The sequence below is a fragment of the Peromyscus leucopus genome, chromosome 2 (genome assembly GCF_004664715.2).
Source record: "Peromyscus leucopus breed LL Stock chromosome 2, UCI_PerLeu_2.1, whole genome shotgun sequence".
Taxonomy (NCBI): domain Eukaryota; kingdom Metazoa; phylum Chordata; class Mammalia; order Rodentia; family Cricetidae; genus Peromyscus; species Peromyscus leucopus.
In genome coordinates this window covers 73,918,052-73,945,443 of record NC_051064.1, presented here as the reverse complement: position 1 = coordinate 73,945,443, position 27,392 = coordinate 73,918,052, and the positions used below count along the sequence as shown (strand labels likewise).

The 27,392-nt window shown below is 40.1% G+C and overlaps 1 protein-coding gene across 1 annotated transcript in view; it reads right to left on the bottom strand.

The window, feature by feature from the left end:
• Positions 1 to 5,808: 5,808 nt before the first annotated feature.
• Positions 5,809 to 27,392, bottom strand: part of Pappa (pappalysin 1) — a 252,295-nt gene continuing 230,711 nt past the window's right edge. The window contains 3 exon segments of the mRNA XM_037202665.1: positions 5,809 to 9,337; positions 20,740 to 20,838; positions 25,515 to 25,586. Coding sequence (XP_037058560.1) covers positions 9,230 to 9,337; positions 20,740 to 20,838; positions 25,515 to 25,586 — 279 coding nt within the window. The 3' untranslated portion in view covers positions 5,809 to 9,229.

The following is a 27,392-nucleotide window of genomic DNA, read 5'->3' as shown; positions in this document are numbered from 1 at the left end:
TTGTGCTGATTTTAATTTTTCAAATTTGTCTTCACTCCGGACCCATTCAATACCTTGGGCTTGCAGCCAAGATTTGTCTAGTTTCAGAGAGATGGAAACAAGCTTAATGGCTTGCAGAACATCTGTCTTGGTGATACGAAAGTGATGCGAGTTTTCTCCATGTAAATACCAGAGAGCTGAGAGGAGTGTAAGACACCTCCTCGCCTACCTGCCTCCTTTTCTGCAGCAGAGTACTTCCTATTATGAGACTCAGAGATGTGGGTGGGAAATGTAGAGGATAAAGGGATTGGTGAGCATCGTTTCCTGAATACCCACTGGACTCCTTGCTAGGCACTTCACTTAAACTGCTCATTGTTTTCCTAGGACATCCCAGTTTGCATGGGGGAGTTGAAAGAACTAAGAGGTAGAGTCTTGCTCACGATAACATAGTGTTTACAGCTATGATCCCAGATCCCTTCTGAGACCTCCCCCAAAGCTTTCCTCCTATTGAGACCTCATCATGATACTTCCTTTGTGAGAGCATTAACTCTGTTTCTTTAGTTATGTATTTTGTTTTGGTTTGTTTTTGAGGCAAGATCGTATATGTTCCAATCTGGCCTGAAATTCACTATATATCTGAGAATGACCCTGAACTTCGGATCCTTCTGCCTCTACCTCCCTCCTACTTGAGTAATAGGCATGTATCATCATGCACTATTTTATGCAATGCAGAGATCAAACCCAGTGCTTTCTGTGTGGTAGTCAGCACTCTATGTTTTGAGTCACATGCCCAGAAGGATAGTACTCGCTTTTCCAAATCTTGATCACCTCATTTCACTTTATTTTCCTGAATTGTAGAAAAAGACTCTAAAGATAACTTTATCTAATCACATCATTTAACAGGCAGTGGAAGTTTTTAAAAAGTCCTGTGACATTTTCAAATAAGCAGTGATCATTGCTTTTCCTGGACTACCCAGTGTTTCCTCAGGTATTCATATGTATCAACTCTTAATCCCTCTAATTTCTGCTTTTCCACTGCTGCTTATAGGGACTCCCTAACAGCTCATAACTATTGCATTCCCTACTTGTACCCCCATTACCCTCTCAAATATCGAACACCTCAGTCCTTTTCAGTTCCTTGAGAGCACTGTGCTTTATGTTTAAAGTCTTTGATAGGATGATGGATGTATCCGCTGGTTTCATTGCGTTGTCACAGCCCCTACATTTTCTCATTACCAGCTCCTGTCTTCCAAAGGCAAGGGGCTTGCTCAAAGTCACAGGGCAGGTTGTACCTGAACTTTGTTCCCTCCACAGCAACACTTGCTTTCAACTTAAACCTTGTTCCTTTAGTGTTTGAAACATTTACTCAGAGAATGAAGGATTTCTCAGTCATGTCACTTTGATTTTATAAAGTTTTTTTTTAATGTTGATAGTAAACTGAATATTAACTGCAAAGCAGAAAACATGATGTATGAGTGTTATCATCCAAAACTAGTTATGGAGCCAGGCATGGTGGCACACACCTTTGATCCCAGCAGAGGCAGTTCGATTTCTATGTTTGAGACCAGCCTGGTCTATAGAGCAAGTCTTAAGACAGATAGGGCTACACAGAGAAGCCCTGTCACAAAAACAAACAAAGAAATCCTAGTTATGGGTGTAGGAGTATTAGGCAATGCTTTTCATTGTTTGGTTAGGGGCTTCCCTCCTGACTGTCAGTATAATGTGTCTTAATGATTTCAAAAATATGTTATGGGTATTCCTGACTTCCCTTGTCTTGATCTTACATATAACTCTAACTGTCCCCCTAATAGTACTTTCGTATAAAACTATAAGACTTTAAGCATCAGCACACTAGTATGTAATCCGAGCTGCCTTTTGGTGGTGCTGCCAGCCAGCAGCTCAGCGGACAGTGCCACTGTTATAGAGATACCCATGCAAGTATTGTGTGTTTATGGTTTATTGTTCTTACTAATTCAAAAGATGTTCAACAGTACAATTGGTAGGTTCTTAATGCCTGCCTCAAGCACCTCTCGTCTCAACATGAAAAGAGCCAATGCAACCTGTGTGCAGTAATGCTCTTAATTCCTAAAAACTTCTCTTTAAAAAGGGACTCAATTAAGAACATTATGAAGAGGTTCAGCAGTGGTGGCACACACCTTTAATCCCAGCACTCAAGAGCCAAAGTCAGGGGGCTCGGGTTAGAGGCCAGCCTGGTCTACAGAGTGAGTTTCAGGATAGCTAGGGTTACACAGAGAAACCCTGTCTTGAAAAACAAAATGAAACAAAAAAACAAAAAACAAAGCAAAAAAGAATCTTATGAAGTTGATATTTTATTTTCATTTCACAGATAGTAAGACAAAACCTTAAAACAATTTAATAACTTTCCAAAGACGGCCTAGCTACTTTCTAGCTACTGGTGACTGATGAACAATAAAATGTTATACATGGATAGAAAGCAGCAATATTTCAGTCTCAGCTATCAGCTCACATGATGGACTGGATGATTAAGTGTTCATTGTTTTCTTATCTAATTTACTATTTTTAAGGTAACATCATTTTGAAAACTTTATACATATACATTGTATTGTGATCAAATTCACCCGTCATCGTCTCATTCCCCTCCTGCCTCTGCAGAGACCCTTCTTCTCAGTTAGTCTTCTCACTTTATTGTTTTCTGTCCCACACTTTAATTAGGTTTGCTTGTTTGAGCTTGGGTAGAGGGCCGTTTACTGGAGCATGGGCACCTTGCCAATGGATACAACACTGAAGAAAATCACACCTCTCTTCCCCTGCAACCATGAACTGTCAGTGGCTCCTTAAGGAGAGAGGCATCACAATCACCCCACCCCCACCAACCCCTGATCCATGATGGAATGTTGAAGAACCCCCCTGTTTCTCACAGGTTTGTATACTACCAACATCTGTAGTGAGCTCAAGATTGCAAGGACCATGTTACACACAGAAGACAGGATGTGATGCATTTTTGTTTCCCTTTTGCTGTTTTTTTTTAATGAATAAAGAATATTCTCAGAATGTATTGTTGAAGACAGAGTCCAGAGAGTAATATGTAATGACAAGTGACATATGCTTTAGTGCCACAGAGTGGAAATATCTTACACTATATAATAAGGTTTGCCATGTTTTGCATATACAAAATAAAAATTTTGGGGGGTATGTAGAAGATTTGGTATATACCAAATTCAATTTCCTATCTTTCATTGATTTTTTTTTAAATTATAAACTCACATGTTCTCTTTCATGTTATTGTGAGTGTGTGTGTGTGGGGGCGCGCGCGCGCGCGCGTGCACACACACACACACACACACACACACACACACACGACCATTCTATAAGACTCTACAATAGACAAAAAACACACAACAACATGTTGAAGCAGACAAGCTATTATATATTTTCATAATATAGAACTTTAAGGTATAGTAATCAACAGTGGCAAAATATTTGTCTTTGACATTATTGTCGTGTATGTGTGTCAGATCCAACCTGTAACTGAGACCAGAGAGAACAGTATGGAAACACAAATCCATGAGAAGAGAATAAAAAATACCATGAACAGCAAAATATGTCTGAGTATTTAAAACCGTATAGAAAAAATAAATTAGATGAACCATCGTGTAAATATAAATTAAAAAAGATGACATTCTTAATAAATAAAGTTAACTATTTACATTTTTATATATTGCTGAAAGACTTAACTTAGATCCATAAAAACACATAAACAGGAAAAATAAACCCACAACAAGAGCAGCACATTTCTGCGCGTGAGGTACAGGAAGAAGGTTAGAGTTGTGTTTAGTTTTTGGTCTTTACTTTGCATTTATCTTTCTTTCCACTCTTTGTTTCTTCCTTTCTTTCATTTTTTTCTTTTTTCTTTTTTTTTAACAGTAGACCAGTAGAATTTTCTTAAGAACAGATTCTAAGCACTTTGATGAAGAGTCATATTTTTTTGGTTGCTTCCAGAAGGTGCCAAACAGATTTTAACATCATTATAATTAGAAATACCCTCAACAACAATAAAAAGGTATAATATGATACATAAATATGGAAGAGCAGTTTGTAATATGAATACATTTTCTCTAGAAGAGATCACAGTTTTGTAAATATTACATTTAAGTATATATATACACACATATATGTACAACTATATATACATGTGCATATATATGTAAATTTTTATTTATAGATAATATCTTTATATAGATAGATATCTGCAGACAGGTTATTGATTATAGAGACCCAAGAAAGCAACTCACTAATTGTTCATAGTTCTCCTCATTGACTGCTGGTGTGAAGTTTAAGAAGCCCAACTTGCACTCAAATATTATCGCTTATATTAATGTGTTGTGGAAACTAAGTGTGAGAAGAGAGGAATCTGCTGGAGAAGAGATGTCAGACCCTCTTACTCTGTAAATCAGTGATGCCCCCCAAATCTTAACTACATGACAGCAGCCTGACTTTTACACTATAGGAAGTCATTGGATTTTGATCAAATCATTGAATTGGTAAAGGCCAGAAAAAGGGAGGAGAAACTTGAAATTATCTAAAGAGTGAACTATTTCCCAGTACACTCCCTTAAGGTGAACTCTAATCCAGGCATCCCAGCTTTTGTGCCTTGAAATGTCAATCAAGTACTCCCTATCTCTGAAAAAGTTGATGACCCTATGCGTTCTTGAAAAATAACCTATGGACTTTGCATCAGACGGTGTCTCTAACAGATTGCATAGTCCATTTGAAAACCTCAGGGCCTCATGGTCCTCTGTCCTCCCACTGTGAGGTAGGTAAGTAGTAGTATCCCCATTTTTCAGCTAGAGAAACTGAGGCAAATGTGGAGGCAATCTCATGACTTGTTCAAAATCACTGAGTGAAGTGATGCCTGGAGTCAAGCATTCTGAAGCTTTGTGCCAGACACATAAACTTCTACCTTGATTATTATTGCATTGTTCTTACACCAGAAATGATAGCTAGGAATTTGGCAAAACTTGAATAAATTACAAAAAGAGGATTTTACAAAAATCATTTTCTATTTAGTTATTAACTTGGTTTGTTTTCTTTCTCAAAATTTACTGGGATCACCGGTCTGGTCATGTAGCAGCTTCTTAGGAAGTGGACTGTACAGGATGGTTCTGAGTGTAGTCATCAGGGAGCTCAGGGCCATACTGGCAAATACAAATATATCATAGTGTAAAAAGGACAAAGACACAGTTTATCCGCTTAATATTTGGTGAAAACCAATATCAAACCCTCCCCAGTCCCCTCTACCATGGACAGTCACACACACACACAAAAAGAGCAAAATGCCCCACTAAAAACAACTCAAGGGAGAATATGCCTTACTTCCTGGACCTACCACAATGTACAGAAAATATCAGCGCAATAAAACCTCACTCTTCATCATCTAGAGAAATCTCTATGTCATCTCTACATCCTCAGTCTGTAGAATAAACAGTTTCCTCGAAGAAGCATAAAAATAGAGTTCATATTCTTAGGTTTTATTCATGCATTTTAGTTCCTTGTAATCATATTGTCCTCTATTAATTTATATTTTTATAGCTTTGTCACTATCCATTTTTTTCTCACTTGAAGTAGTTCCAGAAAAAGTCACACACACACACACACACACACACACACACACACGTACTGTGTGAGCGCATGTGCACACACACCACACACACTGAAACTGTTAACATGACTATAATTTCCTTCCTTTTCCGTTCTCATCTTTTCTTTCTTTCATCATTTCTCCTTTCTTTCTTCCTTTCTTTCTTTCTTCTCTTTCTTTCTTTCTTTCTTTCTTTCTTTCTTTCTTTCTTTCTTTCTTTCTTTCTTTCTTTCTTTCTTTCTTTCTTTCTTTCTTTCTTTCTTTCTTTAAAAATCACACAGGTAAGACCTTTAACAAATTGACAGTTACAGCCAAGTTAAATCGAACCTGGAAGGGAGGTAGCTGAAATCTGTCCCAAAGAATTATTTTCAACAAATAGCATTTAAACATTGGCCAAAGTAGGAATGAGACGGAGAATGGTCTCGGCAGTGGCCCAGTACGCTGAGGGGGCCAAGAGCGGCAGCTGATTCCCTCCTTCTCCAAAAGTCTGCTATTTAAGACATTAATCTCTCCTTTGCTTTACACCCCGCTTCACCTACCCACACTGACTTCCCATGGACTCGCTGACTTCCCACACTGACTTCCCTTCCGAGGTTGTTGGCACACCACCCAGGGGTAACGCAAGTCCTTTGGGCAGACAGTGAGCTGTGGTTTGGAACAGTTTCCCAGATGGAGCCTAGAGAACTGTCCACCTCATCTTTGCTTCCTTGCTGCTAACAGACTGATGCTTCTTCAGCTGCAGAACTCCCAAGTGCTTTCGGGCCCCTAAGCTGTGGATGTACAACAGTGCTTCAGAACCGCCTCCTCCTGATTACTCCATTGTCTGAAACAGATGACTGAGGGGGATGCGACAAGGAGTTTATTCTCAGGAAGCAAATGAAACTGGGAATCAGTGCACTGCAAAAATGCAGCTGACTGTCCTGCACGAAGGTCTGGGAAGATCCTATGAATTACACATCCCTTGTGGCCATGAGGCAGGCTACCAGTTGTGTAGCCTCTTTTATCTAATAGGTTCAGCAAATATGAATTTGGTCACAACAGGTTTGATTGGCAGCAAGGAGGAAACTGAATGGGATTCTGCCTGGATAGGCCCACTTCAGTCTATGAATCTTAAAATAGGAGCCAGCCTCCAGGAGTCTTTGCTCAGTTGGAGAGTGTAGCAACAGATGACAATAAGAACAAAGAGTTGGATGAGGATTGATTGAGGGGAATTCTTATGGTCTGTCTTCAGTTTCTATGACCCTACTATTAATAATGTTATCTTTGGGTCTTTGGAGGTTCCTGTACTACTTATGGGCATTTTAAGCTGTTGGGAGGGCTGGTCCTGTTACCACTCATTAGCTTGTCCTGTCTAAGCTGACACGGCATATCTGGGCAATAGAGAGACCTGAAGGGTTAACAAAAGTCTGAGGATCCTAGAGAGTTAAACATAATCAGGCCAATTCCCATAAAATTGTTCTTACATTTTGTTGAAGATTGGTTCTAGTAATTACAGGGGAAGTGCCCTATATATAAATGTGATATGCTTTTGGAGGAGCCAAAGTGCTGGGCTATCACACCAGTGGCCACTTCTCCATTCTAGGCTTGAACTTCAGAGGCTTTAGTAAAGGACAAGCTGCATAATCTAAGCATTGTATCCTTATTTATGGGCACCTGTGCGAAAAGCACCTTGGTACATTTCTTGATATTACAGACCACTGATGGTCAATAGATACCTTTTCAAGTATTCTTAATCAGTAGGAAAAAGCTATTGGTCATAATATGAAAACATAGTTTGTGAAATTACTGTTGGTCCTAGTAGAAAAGGGAACACGATAGATTAACATTGAATGCCTTAGCTGCAGGATGGCTATGCATGGGCTGGCATTTTGCATTCTGTCCCAGACTTGCTTTTATTAGCTATCCCCACTAGACTTGAGATCAATTGATGTACTGTCATCTTTATGTTATACATTTCATTTAGGTCCTCCTATCTTCTTGCTTCCCAGCTCCATGTTTCACAAATTATGTCAAAGTTAACTACTCTATACACCTCATCCTGTGTTGATCTCTTCTCATATTAATTCAGAGGGTATGAATAGGTAATTGAAAAAAAAAGAAGCCCTGCATACATTACTGGTTTCCATGTACAGTTGACTCATCTCCTCTTAATGTTTGAAGACTAAATATGGGAGGGGAAGGAGCGGTGCCCAACAATGAATGTGGAAAGGTGTCCTAACATCTGAAAATTTATATGGAAAATATGATGACTGTGTTGGGTGTTGAGTCTGGATCTCCAGGGCTTCCTGATGTTCCTCTGTTCCTCTAGAATGCCACATACATTGCCTGGATCTAAGATGTTTTAGAATTCATCTGCTTAGAATAATAGTGGGAGTCTCAAGACCAAAGCTTGCTCTAGCCTAGAGACCTGGGAAAATTGAGATAAGGACAATAACCCATGTCCTGAACATTCCAGCAGCTTCTTTGTGGTTCCAGCATTCCCAAGTTTAACACTGTTCCACTTGATTAGAAAATCTAACACTGGCTTAGACATTCTGGACTCTCAGGAAGGGCTCGAGCATCTGACATCCCTTAACTCTTTTCCAGAATGAGAAGTCCACCTGTGAAGGACTTAAGCCCATTAAGGTTTTTCTCTTGAAGATGGGCCAAGAAGTGAGGAACTCTGGAAAAATATGAATCACTTTTAAGGCAGTCTACTTGGTTATATGGAGTTTTTTCTAACCTAGCTCTACCATCGAAGAGCACTCAATGTATCGGACAGAGCAGCAGAAAGAGTAGCAGCAAATGTGGTCCCAAGGTAAGATCTGGAGAACAGGTGGGATCTGGAAGGGATATGAAGACCTCAAGCCTCAAGCAGGGAGCTGATGGAATACCTTGACTCTGCAGTCCTAAGCCATTTCCAGCTATGCCTTGCACCCCGGTGTTGGGGCAAAATCCCCATGGCAGCAGAAAAATTGGGGAGTTTTGCACACCTTGGAATATTTACCTATTCTTAGGCCCTAGTTCCCTAGAAGATTTGTAGTTACAAAGCATTTCACTTCTGGTCCCCAAACACTACATGATGATGTATGCACGGCATTTTCTGTACCTCAGATTCTGAGCTATATTTCTTTCTCAGTACTTGGTGTTAGTTTCTATGACTCTCTTTCTCCCAATGAGCTTGGGAAAGGAAAGATTGAGGTGGGTTTTGTTTTGCTTTGCTTTTGTTGCTTTGTTTTGTTTTTCCAGTTGTTTTTCACTAACTTTTCTAAAACTGCCTTCACACACCTGTACGCATGCATGTGTACGAACCACAGATGTGCATACACCTTGATACAAAACACGATTTTGTTGTTTTGGGCTGTGGTCATGTGACAAATGGTTAGAATTTTCAGAGGCTCTGGGACAACATGCTGTGTATGCAATCCATCTTAGACTGCAGGATAGTATTCCATTCCATCATTCAACATGGTGAAATTCAGTTCATTGCCCCACAGTTGGTCCTTCCTGGGTGAAATTAAAGGCAGACCGGTTGGGTGCTAAGGATCCCTGGTGTGGAGAGGCCATTTCATTGAGCAGCAGACTGTGAAATCAATACCAGAGGGATGCGGGTCTTGGTGTTGGGAAACCTTGGACAACTCTTGTCTTTCGTTAGCCATGGCTATATCCCCGAAGGTCTTTCCGGCTGTGTTCTTGGGCTTCAGGGTCCCGACAGGCGCAGTCATCTTGTAGGTCACAGGACATAGGAAAGGGAGTGACCTACAAAGAGGAAAACTGGAGTGAATCAGATGGCTTGGTCTAGTTTTCAGTATGGTGGTACAGAGCAAGGGGACAACCACTAGATCTGAAAAACAGATTCAAGGTCATGTCATGGTTCTACTTTTTGAAAGCACTACAATAACCTTTTCCATAATACCAGGGTCAATATCATAGCAGGTCACATTTGGAGAGGTACTTGCTACAGGTAAGGCAATGCTCTTTCCAGATAAGAAAATTCGGATTCTCTTTCACAACTCTACACCAGTTGCCCTTTTATCAATGATGAAATTGAAACCAAGAAAGGGACACTGTTTGCTGAAAGTAAGTGATCAATCTGATACTTAAAGTAAAACAAGCTACTTCTCTCTGTGCCTGGGAACCAACTGAGTAAGCTACATGGGCTGAGTAACAGGGGTAAAAATTATTATGAGGACTAATACAGTTTGTTAATACAATTCTACAATAAAATATATAACAAGTCAAGCTACTGTGATGAACAAATTAAAATAGAAGAGGTGGACATACTCTTTAAAGGAACATAGCTCTCTGAACATACTGGCATTTGTGTTTGGGTAGGCAAAAATGATACAAAAATGCATAAAGCAAGTTTATATGACCTCTTTGGGGCCTGAAATCCTAAGTAAAGGGCATTTTACCCAAAAGTTCTGAATTAAATTTGTTGGGAGACCTTTCTGGAAACAGACTTTAGCGTAAGAAAAAGTGAGAGGCCAAAGTTCCATTCCCAGTCCTTCCTGTCATGTGTTCTGTGACCTTGGGCTGGCTGGCCTTTCTAGAAAGTGATAGGAAAAGCCCAACAGAGCAAGTGTCTTCCCCAGCCGGCACATGATCCATCTTTCCAAAGATTGCAGTGCAATCCCTGCTGGAGTCCCAGCCTGAACTAACGCAAGTCGATTTCACCGTATTGCATCATGACATTTGCTTATAACTTTCCCCAGAGGGTCCCCCATCTGCGCAGATGGATTTAATGACCTCATTCGCCTCCTGCATAGGCAGGGTCTCCAAGTGCTCACATTGTCTCTGAGAGTATCATTCTCTTCCTTGTTCTTATGTATTTGTAGACTAACACTCTCTCTCTCTCTCTCTCTCTCTCTCTCTCTCTCTCTCTCTCTCTCTCTCTCTCTCCCCTCTCTTCTCTTCACCTCCACACTATCAAGCTCTCTTGATCCTGAAATATTTACAATGATTTAAATTGAAGTAATAACCTTGGTCCCTCTCTCTCACCTATCTCAGGCATGACCTTGAACATGTGACAAGTCCTGGAGTCTTAGCAAAGTCATTTATTAAGTATGAACAATAGAAGAATATCTCCTTCTGTTTTCTGACACTGTGATGAAGGATAAATGAAATAGCTCATGAAAAATACCTAGTACAGTGCTTGATAAACTAACTGATCAATTATACAGGCATATATTTATGTACACAGATTGCACACACATTAATAAATCTCCCTCCTGCTAATTCTTGGATACTGAATAGAGATAGGGTCAGTCTTGTTCATTATTGTTTCCTTAGAGCCTAAGCCACAGAAATATAGTGAGTTGCTCTTTATTTCTCTTGCCATGCCCCACCACCATGTCTAAGACATCTCTTTATTTCACCTTTCAATTAACAGGTACTTTATTTGGTGCTGTGCCAGTCAATTCAGGCTTCTTCCATGGAGCACCTGACTTTCAAATTGCACTTGCTCTTCCTTCTTCGGGTCACTTATGTTCTAGCCTCTAAGGCAGTGACTCTCAACCTATGGGTCACCACCCCTTTGGAGGCTGTCTGACCCTTTCGTAGATGTTGCATATCAGATAACCTCCATATCAGATATCTACATTGCGATTTATAACAACAGCAAAATTACAGTTATGAAGTATCAGTGAAAATAATTCCATAGTTGGGGGTCATCACAACATGAGTAACTTTGTATTTAAGATCTGCAGCATTAGGGAGGCTGAGAACCATCACCCTAAGGGCTTCTTTGTGGGAAAAAAATTAAAACATTCTCTGTAGAATCTACAGTATTCTTTCCTAGACTTCTTTCCCACAGCCCTTTTATCTCTTCAGGAGGAACACAGTGTAAGAACTGGAAAAGATACTTAGAGAAACTGTATGTCCCAGGTAGAGAGAGTGAGTATAGAACAAAGACAAACTCCAGTAGCTGACTAACTGTGGAGAGGCCCATGCTGGCAGCCGAAGTCCTGGACCACATTTCCTTGCTTCATTCTCACTGAACAGTGTGGAGAAATTCCTTCTCTGCCATGGCCCATAGTTTCAACATGTATAAAACAGAGATTAAAATAGAAACAATACTACATATGTCTTTGAGGATCAAACAAGAGGAAACACACAAGATCCCGAAAACATGGCCCAACGTGTAGAGTTTGCTCAATGAGGAATAAAATATGCTGTTAGGCTTTCCTCTCACATCTTCAGCATCTTCTCAGCCTCTTGTCACCCTTCTCCCCCGCTCCAGACTCTGTCCTTAACTCATCCTTCCTCACCCTGCCCCTTCTCTTCACCTTACTCATACTCTGCCCTTAAAACATTCCAGTTAGCGCTGGTGTCTTCTTTAGATTCTCCTTGTAACTCTCCCACTGAGCTCTGTGTTTCACCAGGGCAACTTCACATCTGTGTCCTGCACAGAGAAGTGTTTAACAAATTCTGTTTCTTGGAAGAACTTCAAACTCTCCAGCATAGGTTTAAGACCTGCCATCATCTGGGCACTAGATGACCCTCAGGCTTCACTTGTCTCTTTCTTCCTTCACACTCTGTGCCTATTCATTTAGAGGGTTTTTTCAAATACTACAAATGTTTTCCCATTTTACACCTTTATCCATTCTGGTTCCTCTGTCCTAACTGTTCTTCCACATGCCTTATCTCAAGATCTCATCACCTTTCTCTTTGCTCTTAGGATATCACAGAATATTACTTTTATACTCTTCCTGCACAGAATTGCTTCTCATTTGTGTGTCTGCTCAGTCTGGGAAGGAGGAGGGGTTACTGTACAATTGCATCTCTGTCAAGTGATGAGGAGACTCATCTGTGGGTGAGCACATGAACACACAACAGAGGCGTAGAACAAGTCACGAAGGCCCTGGTCTTGGGCCCACTTTCTGATAACTTTCCATGAACTACTTCCTTTCTTTGGACTTCAGTTTCCTGATGTATATAATAAGCATTGATCTTTATGAGCTAACATCCAACATGGCTGGAAATATTTCTCAGTATGAGAAAAGAGGAAAGCAGAACCCTGTCCAAAAAAAAAGTAAAATACCATAAGGTGTGTGTGTGTTTGTTTGTGTGTGTGTGTGTGTGTGTGTGTGTGTGTGTGTGCGCGTGCGCGTGTGCGCGTGCATATATTGTGTTAAGTCTGGGGCCTTATACATGTTAAGCAGGCCCTCTCCCGCTGAGTTGCACATACCTCCTTCCTAGGAACTTGAAACAGACTTTTCCCAACAAACTCTGCCTTCCCTGCTTCTCTTCCTACCCTCTTCAGTTCCATTAGCTTCTCCAAAGTCACTGGCAGGCAGAGCTCTGGCTCTAGCTGATTCTCCTACTGGTTTGACTATATTTGAATGAGATCTCTATGCTCCATCCTACCAAGGCCAGCCCTGGAAGTTTTAACATTTCTTTAAGAGACACTTCTGAAAGTAAACGATAGGAAATGTAATTAGAATGTGATAAAGTCTAGAAGGCTTGGTCTCCAAGTGGAATCCAACAGCTTTTTGAGTCTAATCATGTTCTTTAAATACAGGTATATTGAGACCAGGGTAGAAGTTTGGAATTTACTTGTAGGCTCCATGTGAGAGACAGGCCTTCGTAAGGTCTGTACAATGTTCTGGTGAGGAGTCAAAAAATCAGCTCCTCCACAAACCAGCTCTGAGATCTTTGTCTCTTATGGTGAGCCCTGAGCTAATCTCAGTGTGCATTATCTCATTCAGTGCTTCCAAGCAACCCTAATAAGGTAGCTATTCTTACTGTCCCTGACTTATACCTTAGAGGAAACTAAGATGCAAAGAAGTGAGTCACTAGCTGGCATGTGGCCAGGGACATGCATCTGTGTTTATCATCGTTTCTCAGTGCCACCTCCATACCCCCAAAAAGCAAGAAGAGTAGGAGTCAGACTCATCTCAATGTAGAAGAAAAAAATCTAGGCATAGGGATAAGGATCACATCTGATAAAGTAAAAGACTTGAACCTGATTTTCAGTCTCTGAATCCCTACCAAGCTTGTCATTCAGGTGGCCTGCCACAGAGATCTACCACACACCATGGCGATCAGATCATATTTGAAGATTCCCAGTAACCATGTAGCTATGTTGTCTCATGCTCTGCTAACAAGACTGGATCAATGACCCAAAGCAGGATTCTTCCCTTTTCCTCTTGGCTAGAGAATGGTGCTCAGTCTGGAGTTTTCTCCATCTGGGTGAGTTGCCCATGCTAACCCCTTCATCTATGGATGTGAATAGCTCAGGAATGCAGCTTGGGCAAATGTACCACAAAGCTCTGGCTGTAGCTCTCGTCTAGGTCTGGGAAACAGGCAAGGACTAGATTCTGACTCATACTCAGTGAGGAGATAATAGAATATTCTCTCTCTCTCTCTGTGTGTGTGTGTGTGTGTGGTGTGTTGAGGAAACAAGAAACATCCTGTGTTGGCAGTCTGAAAGCTTTGGTTCTGCCACTCCTATGCTATGGTAGTTTGGGTTCTTCACTGTATCTTCCCAAATCTCAGGGACTGTACATGTAAATAGTTAACAAGACAAGTAGAAGAAAACATGACATATAGAAACAGTATGTTTCTTGGGAGCTGGGTGAATACAGTGCCTGATACAACACAATCAATGTATAGAGTAGAGTGTTTAAGCGTGACTAAAGTGTTCATGTTGATGAATAATGTACGTAGGTTCAGTAAGGAAATCTACTAGTAGCATTGGAAAGAGAACTTGGGTTTGCGTTCTTGCCCTGTGACTGACTTAAGGTATTCTCTCAAGCAAATCAGTTCCTTTTTTGGGCTTCAGTTCATTTGTTTATAAAATGGAGGTAGAAAGAATCGTATGAAATCCAGGCAAAAACATTCAGCACGGTGTATGCCACACAATATGTGTTCATTAAATGATGGTGATAATGATCATGCTGATGCTGGTCATGGTAATGGTGACTTGGTAAAGATGGTGGAGGTGATGATCTTCAGGCAGAAGAATTTAATTCCCTCATAGGAATAAATTGAAAGAGTCTTTTCCATGTCTGATCCACATGAAAAAGTCAGGGCCAATCTTGAACGGGAGGGAACCAGGGCACCTTTGATATCTGTGATCATCAGGCATGAAAGAGTTGGGTTGCTCTGCTTAGCCAGTGCTTGTTTTCTGCTACTAATCCTTTACATTTGGCATATATGCTCTTCCTTCTAAGGAGCACGGTTGGCTCCTCTAAGCCAGTGCCATGCTTACAATACTTTCTGTGTTCCCTATTACATTTGGAGAATGATCAGACATACTAGCTTAAGTTGTAAAAGCCTTATTATCCCTCTGGGCTTCTTTCTTCTTCCTCTGTGCTCTGATATGGCTCTACAAAGGGAGATATGACTTTCTTCACACTTACCCTAACTGATGTCTGGGTCCTGGAATAGTCTGTGTCCTCTGCTAAAGGCACTCTTTCTTCCTTTCCCTGTGTCTGCTCATTTCTTAAATCTTTCACCTGAGGCCTTATGGATGTGTTATGTCTCATCTGCTACGTAGCCTTTTCTAGGAAACTTTGTTAACACTCCTCATTTGTTACATTGTTACCAACACTTACTCTAAGTATCTAGATATTTATCCTCATGATAACTGTAGTAAGGTTGGGCCCAGTTCATTGTTAGACAGGGCTTATCCTAGTATCTCTCCTATAGCAAGAATTATCATTACTTCACTCATTGCACAAAGATTAGTTTCTGGGTACTGAACACCTACTGTGGGACAAGAAATAGTGAGGTGCATTGAAATTTGGAATGCATCCATGAACAAAAGAGATACATTTTATAACCACCAGATTTAGCAAACAAATATAGCAGTCCTTCAGGTATTGTCTTCATGTGGGTATGCTATCTTGTGCAGAGATATACTTCTGAGATGGCCTCTTCTTATTCTCTATGTCCCCTGTCCTTACTTGCCTAGAAGTTTCCACTGGTTGGTTGACAGCATCACCTAAGAAACCAAACACATGTCCTCAGGCATCCAAATATCAAGACATGGGAACCCAAGTCAAGTCTGGCCTGTCAGGAGTCTTCAAGAAAGTTACACCATACTATAGTCCAATTCCCTAGACTCTTACAGCAGCCACCTAAAACATAAAAGTAACTAGAGTTACAGGCCTTAGCATGATGAATACATTAAGGAAATTTCCTTTCTTGCCTCACAGTCCTAACATATACTTACTTACAATGAAATTATTAAATTAACATTAAAATTGTCATGGTTTTATTATGAAAATGGAAAAAAAAAAACCATGAGAGCAACCATGATGGAAAGTTGCTCTGTATTGGAGGCTTGTGGCTCCAACAAGAATAATAACATCTTAAGAAGTGGAGTCCTACCCCACTGGAGTGTACATAGACAGAGGAGGAAGAATGAAAAGAGTATACACAAGCCATTCTACAAGGAGGATATGGGGGAAGAGATGGTATCTACACAGACTGAAGGGAGAAGAATGGAAGAGGTGCCCAGACATCACATGGAGCCAAGTGACTGGAAAGTCTAGTTGTAAAGAAGTCTATCTTAACCATGAGTCTAGAGTGTATGGATATGTGTAAAGCAAGACACTTGCTATAAGGAGAAGCACACGATGCTTTGACAAGTCACAAACCCATTGAAAGATGGTCATAAAGGTTAGTGGCTGGTGACATGTTTATTAAATACTATAGATTTGTATCTCAGACCTGCTAGCTACTGCCTGGATGACCTTAGACATTGTAAGTCTGAATTTCATCAACATCTACGACAGAGCTACTGTACTGGTGAGATGAAATGACATGGACAAGCAGCTAACACCATGTGTGACAGAATCGACTGTCGATAAATACTAGCACAGCTTGTCTAGAAGTAGGGGATCCTAATCCCACATACATCTCTGTCACCTTGTATGCTTAGTTGACCTCAGTGAGTCTATTTTCTTCCTCGGCAGACAGTTCTGGAAACACTATGCACAGAGATTCTTGCTACAATTCAATGTGCAGTTAAGTCCTCAGTTAAGAGTTAACTTAAACTCTTGTGTTTGCAGTACCCCTGTGCTGTGGATGAGTTACTGAGTACCAGACTTAGTGCTCAGAGAAAGGGAAGTTCCCCTGATAGTGGCCAAGGGTATGGGTAGGATGAAATAGACATAACAGGTAAGATCAGGGACATGAATTCAAGACAGCCTTTCTTCTCTACTAAGAGGTTTCTTGCTGGGAAAGATGGAGACAGGAACAGAACTTTCCCCTGTATACACAGAATAATCCCCAAGCTGGGCATCCTGCTATGTTAGGGATAGCTGGGCATCCTGCTATGTTAGGGATAGCTGGGCATCCTGCTATGTTAGGGATATCTGAGCAAGGCTGCTTCTAGGATAGCTGCCTTCATCTTCCACAGGGTGGTTCCCAAACCCAAGTTCCCTGGCAGCCTGGGCTCACTATAAAACCTCTCCAGCCTAAACAGGGAGGGCCATGCCCAGGTGCACTGAGAACAAGGCCCTATTTACAGGTGCTTTGACCTTCTGAGACTCAGCCCCATGCAGAAGAAAGAGCAGGATTTGTGAGTCAGATAAAACTGGATTTGAATTTGAACTTTGTCAATCGTGGATCAAGTGAACTTGGGAAAGCTTGTAGTTATTTGGAACCCAAGTATTTTTGTCTGTTCTATACAGGTAGCAGTATTGACCTGTCAGAGCTGACATGAAGATTACAAAAGAATCCAGGCTCAGTCATTTATCTCTACAAAATAAATACAGAGGAGGGGAAGGGCAGTGTAGACGAAGAAAATACAGGGTACTTTGTATAGAATTCTCTAATTTCAGAAAAAGAAGAGAGTAGTCTGGCACATGTAGCGATTTACTTACATGTTTGATGTGCTTGGTTTTCTTTGCCTATCCTTTACAAACCAGTCTGCTGTAGAGAGCAGCTGGGTGTATACAAAGATGGTTCAAGAAGTTGGAACTTATTTAGAAGATACATTGGGCATTTTAAATAGAAGGACATGTGATATTAATGTGAGATACTTTCCCTCTTCATTCCAGAATCTTAATTTGAGAAGTATTAAACACTGGTGAGGCACGGAATAACCATGACAATGTCACACATGCCCTAAGAGAGTCCTTTAGCCTCTCTAAATCCATCCTTTAGGACATAGCACCACCATTCTGTCCTCAACCCACTAACATTCACTGGGACATCTCTCCTCCTTAGAGCTAAATATACATCCATAGGGAACTTTTCTCCCCAAGGTCCTACATCTCTCTTTCATTGCATTTTTCACAAAGACAACTGAATGCACTGTCACTAGCTCACTGCTTGCACCAACATCCCTAACAGATAGGTCTCACAAGGGTAGGAACTGTGTCCATCTGGATCCTACTGTGGGCACACAGCCTCGTCCAGAGAAAATACTCAGTGGAAAGTCATCTCATTGGGAAAAGAGAGGTCATGCAATGTGGTGCTTCATCCAGCAGGACTGAGTACCACAAATGGAAAAATCCTAGACTACATTTGTATTGTAGGTGGACAAGAAAAGAGATGAGAGAAGAAAAGATCAAGAGATCATATTCAAAATCATCACAGATCTGACTTTGGACTCCTTAGTGAAGAAACTGCTTATGTTAGGGCCATGCAGTCTGATGTTATTGAAGAGGCACCCAACTTAGGAAAAGAGAGCCAAATGATGACTGATATTCTCTCTCTCTCTCTCTCTCTTTCTCTCTCTCTCTCTCTCTCTCTCTCTCTCTCTTTCTCTCTCTCTCTCTCTCTCTCTCTCTCTCTCTCTCACACACACACACACACACACACAGGAAATAAATTACTATAACAACTTGGAATCTATACTTCAGTCACATTACTTCATCTCCCCACAAAATATTCTGTAAAAAAAAAAAGTAGTACATTTAAGAAGGCTTCCAAATAAACAGAGTTTTAGAATATTTCAGCTTATAAATTATGGTAGCATAAAAATTATTTTAATCAGAGGCACTCTCTCAGCAACTTGTGATGTCAGACAGGGCTGAAATTCTACAGAAACTTCTATTTAAAATAAAAACTATACCTTCCACTTATTTTCAAAGCAACAGACTACTCTGATGAGGTAAAATATGAATTATGATAGGTTATATTCATTAGGAAGCAAATATAAAAAAAACTTAAAAATGCTTACACCTTCAATCCTAGTAATTTCAGTCCTAGGAATGATTTTGTAAAGGAACAATTGGAGCTCTGAAAGTACTTAGGTGCACAAATAAAAATAACTCAAAAGTTCAAGACAAGAGTCAAAGTAAATGGCTACATAGCACAAACACATCACAATCAACTAATAACAGCAGAGCAAACACTGCACCTGAAATGTGAGGTCATTTATATGAATAAATTTTGCTGTGCCATGTTGACGGAAGTTAGATACCAAACTGGGAATGCACTCATTCATAGACATGTGCATAGCTTTATACTTACGAAAGACATACAATGAAACACACCAAAAAGGACTCATTTCTTTCAGTGGTATAACCACTGGCAAGTTGCCCTTAATCCAGTAAATAATTCCCAACCTTGTCCAGGCAAGAAACCCTTATTAAACCAGTGGGTCACACACAAAAAGAAGGCAAGAAAGTAGGATCTGAACCTGTTCAGAGCGGGGTTTCAATGGGGGAGGACGGGTGAGATGGAAATGAGGAGTAACAATTACTAGAATTCATTATAAAAATGTATGAAACAACCAAACAATAAAAAATATTCAAAATAAAAAGCAACTATATTCTTCTGCTACTTTCTTTCTGGATTTCCCAAAGATGGAAATATATATTCTTTCACTTTCATGTAAAATTTGTCAACAGGAAATTGATTTTATTCTCTTATATTAAGCAGAAAACATGTATCTTCAGTGTTTTAGTAAAAGCACAAAACCAAAACCACAAAAGGTCAGGCATTTTGTGAAAATACTGCCCACTCGGGACTGACTGGATTCCAGAGAACCCCAGCATTCTTATTTGTTAGCTGTTAACAGTTCTCTGATTTGAATATGTGCTCATCCATCCCTGTAGTGTGAGGCCTAAGCATGTTTCTTAAAGCAACAAACTTCTTAAGGGTGTTACAATATCAGAGGGTTTAGGCTGGAGCCAGACACCTTGGATCATTTCCTCTGCCATCTGGCACAAATCATCCCTCCTTATGGCCTCAGTGTCCCATTAATGAAATGGGAAGACTGTGTGGGATCATCTTCAAGCACTCAGCCGTCACTTAGATTCTTGTCTTTTCCTGTTCTAGTAACTCAGACACCCGTTCTTTATGATGAAATATTTGAGCAAATCATCTCTGAGACTGTTCAGATGATAGAGGACTGCAAACATGGAGGCATTTCCCATGGGCACATTTGCCACAGGAATGCTTTTCAGGTCAGGGTACCCAGATTTCTTACCCCTCTCTCAACTGGAGCCCCAAATTCTGGTCTTAGCTCTTCCCGGGAAGCTAGCAGAGGTGACCACTCTTAAGGGTGGCTGATGAACATCTCACTGTAATACTCTTGTTTTACTATAAATATTTGAACCACTGTGGTGTATGGGGGTGGTGGGGTGGGGTGGGGTGTATTGTAATGGCAGAGGAAGAAAATGATACCCTAAATCTCTCCCCACACATAGACAAGGCCCTTCATATACCTCTAGTTCCACAGGTAGAAAAACAAAATACGTAATAGAATGTCCCAAGATTGTAGATGTCCTAGCTGGCAGTGTCTTGTGTTTTCTCCCCCTCTACTTTGGATAGATCACTAGAATATATATCTTTCTAGGAATGACAAGCTTCTTGCTTCTAATGCTCTTGTCCTTACCACTTCCATGCTCCTTTTCTTGCTGTTGAGGTATAGCTACTATTCACTATGCTGGGCCTTCTCTGCCCAGTCTCCTCAGTCCAGCCTGTTTTAAAAGTGCGTATGACTCTTGTATGTATCTGCTTCTACACACAACACTACCCTCTGAGGACCACCTCTTCAAAGGCCATCCAGCACCCAGCAAACAATAGTAGCTGCGCTCTTAGCTAAAGGAATAAAAACCAGAGTGATGGCAAGCCTGCAGATAGAACACTCACACAGCCACAGCCACAAAAAGCATCTAGCGTGTAGAAGAGACTGGTCGGCTGGCTGGAGAGCCACCAAGCTGGCAGGTCTGAGAAGGCTAATGTCGGCATACCTTTTTGGTCTTTACTGTGGAGGTGCAGCAGTCCCCACCATCATAGTTACAGAAGGCTCGGTTGTTGATGGCATCACAGTAATTGTCTCCCATGAATGGCTATAAAGAGAAGAAGAAAAGGAACGAGGCTTTGTTATTATCCTGGCATGAGAGGGGTCTGCTCTCACTACTTCACTGGAGCCTCTATGACTGTCTGGCAGTCTCTCATCTTCTTACAAACCTCCATCATCAGCCAATTTGGCTGCCAATCCCAATCCCCCCTTGGCTAAGTTTTTATTTTTACCATTTATAAACATTTTTATGTGCCATATTTTTCCCTGCTGGAGTATGGTTATGCTGAGAAACATATTTTGTTTGCTGTAGTGTGAAAATTAAACACAAAATACACCCCTTCTTTCTTTCTGAATTAGAAGGTACAATTTACTTTAAGACATGATAAGACAATTTACATTTCTGGCTTTATATTTCTTTAATTTATTATGTATAGACAAATTAGGAATCTGGATGTAAACTATTAGAATTGCAGACATAGAACTTACAGATTAGTAGGAATTAGGATCAAGAACGTGTGTGTTAATAGTGGCCTTTGTGACAGGAATATAGATCTACTCTCTCTAGAGCCTTTGCAGGTCTCTTTTTACTTTTTTTCTAAATATGTAAGATCAGCATGATTATTCCTGCTTCATGGGCCAACACCTGAAGAGCAAGGACAACAAAATGACATAGTCAAAATCATAATGACAAAAAAGAGTTGTGATCTAAACTGGTTTGTTTCTGTGTTTCCCCAATTTCCTATCCACTCTATGATGTCCCAGTTCACATTAATTTACTTTCTTTAATGAGATCTGTAAACTTTGAGTTATTCCAAAAGTGAGGGAAGACAGAGTTTTGAAAACTGTTGCTGATCTGAATCCTGAGGATCTGAGGAAATTCCAGGAGTCTCTTTGATGACAGCAATATATGTATATGCAAATATATGCATAGCAAATATATGTGTATGCAAATATATGTAAGTGCAAATATGTGTATGTGCAAATATATACATTATATATACATATACATGCATATATATATTTCCTCACTCCAGTTTTCAACATGGTATGTTACGTGTCTGTTTAAGTGTCTATAACATTGGGAAACTTGAAGCTCCTAAAAACATGAGTAGTATTCAATTCATCTATGTCTCCCAATCACCTGGAAACTTGCCTAAAGGTGCTGGTGTGAGAAAGACGTTATCTTTTGTCTGAAACAGTCTCTTCCCAGCACACTGCTTGTGATTCACCTGTGACTACTGTTCCTTCCCATCTTGGCTGACTCTGAGGAGAACTAAGTTCACAAGAAGTCTAAACTGTGTTGCATGACTGAATTTTGCATATGTGCTCCAAATTCTCATCCATATAGCCTTTGTGCCTGCAGCTCTTCATGCTAAATTTATGTTTTATTGTTTCCCATTTACAGTGTAATACAGATCTTAGTAAATTGGAGCTAAGAGTAAGTGCTGTATGTACACACACACACACACACACACACACACACACACACACACACCCTCTGTTGTGGGGCTGCGAGTTTAGGTATGACTCCACCACGTAACTTCCATGGTCAACACATTGTTACATTTATATTCAACAACAAAGCTTAAGTCCCTTGTATTTGAATTCTTTTTCATATATTATGTGGACAGATTAGTGAAAGTGAATCTTAGTCCCTTCCTTAGCATGAATAAAACTGGGTTAGAAAAAGAGTAGCTGGTTTTCCCCCATGTTGTTTATTCCTGGGGTGCCTTTTCCTGTAGCAAGAATCATTCATCTACTTATCCATCCATCCATCCATCCATCCATCCATCCATCCATCCATCCACCCACTCCTCCTTCTATCCATCTACCCTATCCATCTAGACCTTATCTATGAAAGAAAAGGTCTTTAATCAAATAGTCACTTGGTGCTCTTAGAGTAAATAAAGCATTTGATCTTCTCTAGGACTGCTCAATGAAAAGGTCCTAGAGGAAATGACATTTAAGTCATTTAAATAGGGATCATAATCATAAATAAGAGTTATTAGGTGGGATTAGAGGAAACAAATTTATGGATAGAAAACAGCATGGAAAAGTTTGCTGTGTAGAAATTTATCCCATATCCAGTTAGTACTTTGAACAATAAGACATTCAGACAAACAAAATTGATCCTTTCTGATATAACTGAAAAACCATCTCAATCCATCCTTATGATGTTTCTAGCAGTCCCTCAATGCTCTATGCTTCCACAGCCTATTGCATTCGTTTTAGATACAGTTTGGTACATGATCCTAGATTTTCATCTTTGTCTTCTTTGTTATCACTGTAAGTTTTCAACAGATCAGATGTGTGTCTTCTGGTTTTATACCATAAATTTCCCATTAAAATGTTTTGCAACTTACATAAAAATGTATCAACTATACGGTCAGCAAATATTTAGTCAAACGATTAATGGAATGGTAGATACTGGGCAGATATATGAGGCACTAATGAGCATAGGTGACTCTGTGACAGGTGACATAGCTGCTATTTTAACTTGCATGAAACTCTTTGTACCCAGAACTTTGAATAGTTGACTGACCACATAATGCACTCAGAGAAGCTCTGAATCAATGAGCATATAATTGACTTGGACACAGTTTTGAACAGAGAAATGAGACTTAGAGGTCTTTCTGGAAAGCATCTTGACTTCCTCTGGACACTTAGGCCTTAATAGGTCATTCCTGTCTCAAAAAAACAAAACAAAACAAAAAAAAAAAAAGAAAATTCCTGGTCCAGGCATTTATTTCTCTTATGAGCATCCTTTTATTCCTTGATAAGACATAGAAGGGCATTAAACTAAGAAGAGCAGAAGAGAATGAGAGGTACCTGCAAGGGTAAAGGTGATAAGCATCACTGTCAGGGTTCAGTGCCTGACGGTGACAGAGGGTCTCCTGGCTTCAATGCTGAGTCAAAGAAGAGATCAAATTCTGCTGTCACACTGAATGACCAGACTGCCAGCTCAGCATAATGAATGCTCAGGTAATTCAAGATGCCTTTTCTCAAAACACAGCACTGATCCAAAGAGATGGAAAGAAGCAGCAGTGGCAAGACAATGGCCATATTTTGCCATTCTGGATGAAGCTTGAAGGAATGGGAGTCCTTGAAGATTGCCATGCTACCTGCCATACACACACACACACACACACACACACACACACACACACACACATATATATATATATATATATATATATATATATATATATATATTCAGGACACTATTGTTTATAGCATTTATAGGAAGTGGATATGAATGGACAATAGAAGGAAGAAAAAGCAGCAGGTTACTAGTCAGAAAATCTGGGCTAAGGTTTTGACTCATTGGCTATTACACTGTACAAACTTAGACCAGTCTATCCTTCTCTGATCCTAATTGCCCTGTTCATACTGTAATCAGTAGAGATAGGTCATGGTAGGAGTATCCTAATTTTGGGAATTCCATAAAGTTCTCCAGAAGACAGATACCTGGATCTTTTAGAAATGATTAGGTTTTAGACGGTCTCTTTGTTTAGAGCATTTCTAGCTCATACAACTTTTTAAGGACATGAATGAGGTCCTCTACCTGCAGTCTCTTTGGTAGACTGTTGAGCTTTAACACCCATCTGTGAATGGTTGTAAGTCTCTTTTTCAGCTCCATCTGAGAAAAATGGGGTACATATTTTTTCTATGCATTTGTTAGGGACACTGTGTTGCATCCTCTTAGGAAGTGACAGAGAAATGCCCCTTGTTTCCAAGAAACTTTTCCTTGAGAAAACAGCTGTATCCCAAGAACCTGCTGACTCCATCCCCAAACTGTTACTGATAGACAGAGCCAGCTCTCCATCATTCTGAGCTCATTGAATGGTTTAATTGGGAAGTCAACAACTTTGAGGGTCAGAAAGGATCTTCCATTTAAATTCAGTGGATCAGTCTAAAGTGTCCAGATTATTTCTTGGACTAAAGAAATTGTAAATAACCAAAATGGGGGGTTTGGACAGAATTGGTCTAGAAGTAATGGTCATCAGTGAAATGGAAATTAAAAGAAAAAATGTTCTATTGCTATTGAAATAGATGCTATGTTATTTATGTTACATAAATATGACTGATATTGACTTATATGCATATATTTTGTTGCCTTGTATACATATATGCATGTGGGGGGGACACATGCATATGTGTGTATGTGTATGAAAGTCTGACCTTGATATCACATGTTCTTTTCAGTTCTTCTCTACCTTATTTGTTGAGTCAGAGACTCTTACTAAGCCTCAAGCTCACTGTACTGTGTGGTTGGGTTGGCTGGCTATGGAGCTTCGAGGATGCTCCTGGCTCTACCTCCCTGATGCTGAGATTACAAGCATATATCATTATGTCTGTTTTTTTTTTTAATGTGAGTGCTAGATCTGAACCAATGTCTTCATTGCATAGCAATCATGTCTTTGACTGACAATCTTCCTACCCCCTGTGTTGTAATAATATTTGGGTATAGGCTTTGCAGAAAGAAAAGCATGACTTAACTCTCAGCACTGTTATATTCTCAGTTGATATTTATATGTTGATATTTTCAGTATCTTTCTATCTCTCTATGTGGATTCTATCATCTATAGAATATAATGATACTTCTGTTTCATTAGTAACAACTGTATTAATGTATGTATACAATGCTTAGTAGGTCTAGTAAACTGTAACCGTCAAAAGCATAACAATGCCAGAAGTACTATGTTTCTTCTTGTCACTCACCTCACAGCCTTTGACACAGTGGATCAGAGCAGGGTGGGGATACCACTGGAGACCAGCAGTGCAGACAATCCTCTGTAGAGAGATGGAGAGAGGGATCAGGGGTTTTGAGCTGGGGAGGGAACCAACTTTTTGTTGGCACCACTGTGGTGGTATTGTATTCCCCAAAATATTGTACACCCTAATAAACTTATCTGGGGTCAGAGACAGAACAGCCACTAGATACAAAGGCTAGATCATTTTAATAGAAATGAATGCACTCGACACTTTTGAACCCTTAGTCAACTCCAGAGTAGCTAAATCCTCTGGAACTTGTGAGTAGTCAAAGCACATGGATATACAGCCAGTGACATGAGAAATAGAAGCATGCTGTTAATGCTTTATTTCAGCAACAGTTAGCGAGACCATTTATGATACCCAGAGAGCTGTCGCATAGAAACAAGAAGCTGATATTTGGCCAGTGAGGTAGCTGTTGTTCTTTCTTGATTTCAGTGTCACCAATAACTGAAGCATTTGGCTGGTTAAGCTTTTAGGTTTTGAGCAGCACAGTTTAGCTGAGAGCCATTTGGATGTGAGGACACAGAGGCTTCCAGTCTGAGGAAACAAGATCAGCTGAGAATTTGGCCAGGTGAGGTTAGCTGTGGCTTGTTCTGTCTCTCTGATCTTCCAGTGTTCACCCCAATAACTGGCCTCAGGTTTGATTTTATTAATAAGACTCTTTTAAGGTTCGTGCTACACACCACATTAAACCACTTCATCTCTTTTGGACTATCCAAGTCCTGACCTCACCCTGATATTGACATGAAGAAGTTTCTCAGGTACTTGCAATAACAGGGGCCCAAAGAAGATCAAAATAATATTTGTGTTCATTGTAAGTGTCATGTTCTTTATTTCCCTGGCAGGAATAAAAGTCGAGGAGAAACAGAATTGTGGGGAAGAAAACAAGAGCAGAAAAGCCCTTCTTTTGTAGCTATAGTAGAAAGGTGTGAGAAAAGTATAGAATAAGGCTTCCCACAGTACAAGCTCCTTCTCCCAATACAAGCTGAGGATCACAGTTATCAGATCATTGTAGGACCCCACTAAGGTGGAAGATTCTGCAGCCCTGTTTTGAACTTAATAAACCAGAATCTCTGAAGGCAGGGACTGTGACTGTAGCTGACGAGCAAGTGTCTACAATGATGCTGATGCAGGCTATGGTCAGAGCAATGGAGTTGCTGGAGGAACGGAACTTCAGGAAGCCCAAGACCTTCTTGCTGTCATGGTCTTCCAATGTAACACGAGCCTGCTGACAACTCCCTGAAGTTGCACACACTTTTGTTTTCCAAAGAATTGGTTCTTTGTCACTGAAATACCCTCTGCCATTTTGGCACCCGAAGACTCTTTGTGAATGCTCTAAACATCTCGCTTTTCACAAATTTCACAATCACCTCAGCAAAACACACACACACACACACACACACACACACACACACACACACAGTGTATCCTTTTAGTACCAATAATTACAATGATGATAATAATAGCTAAAATATGTACATTCTTGGCACTAATTACTTTATGTATTATCATATGTATTTCTTGCTATCACGCTGTGAGGTAGGCATTAATCTTCTGTCACAGTAGTATAAACTTCCTAAACTCCATAGCTCTTAAGTGAGGAAACCAGGATTTGAAAACATCAATTGTTCCAAAAATGACTAAAGTTAACTTATTACATAAAATCCAGCGTGACAATATTTCTTAATATAGATGAACAATGAAAGATAAACAAAACCAAGAAGGTAACACAGAATCCTAAAAGCCTCCTTTTAAATTTCCCATAGGGGCCTTTCTTTTCATGCTGCACTACAATTGCTTCTTTACAAAAATGAAATAGCATAT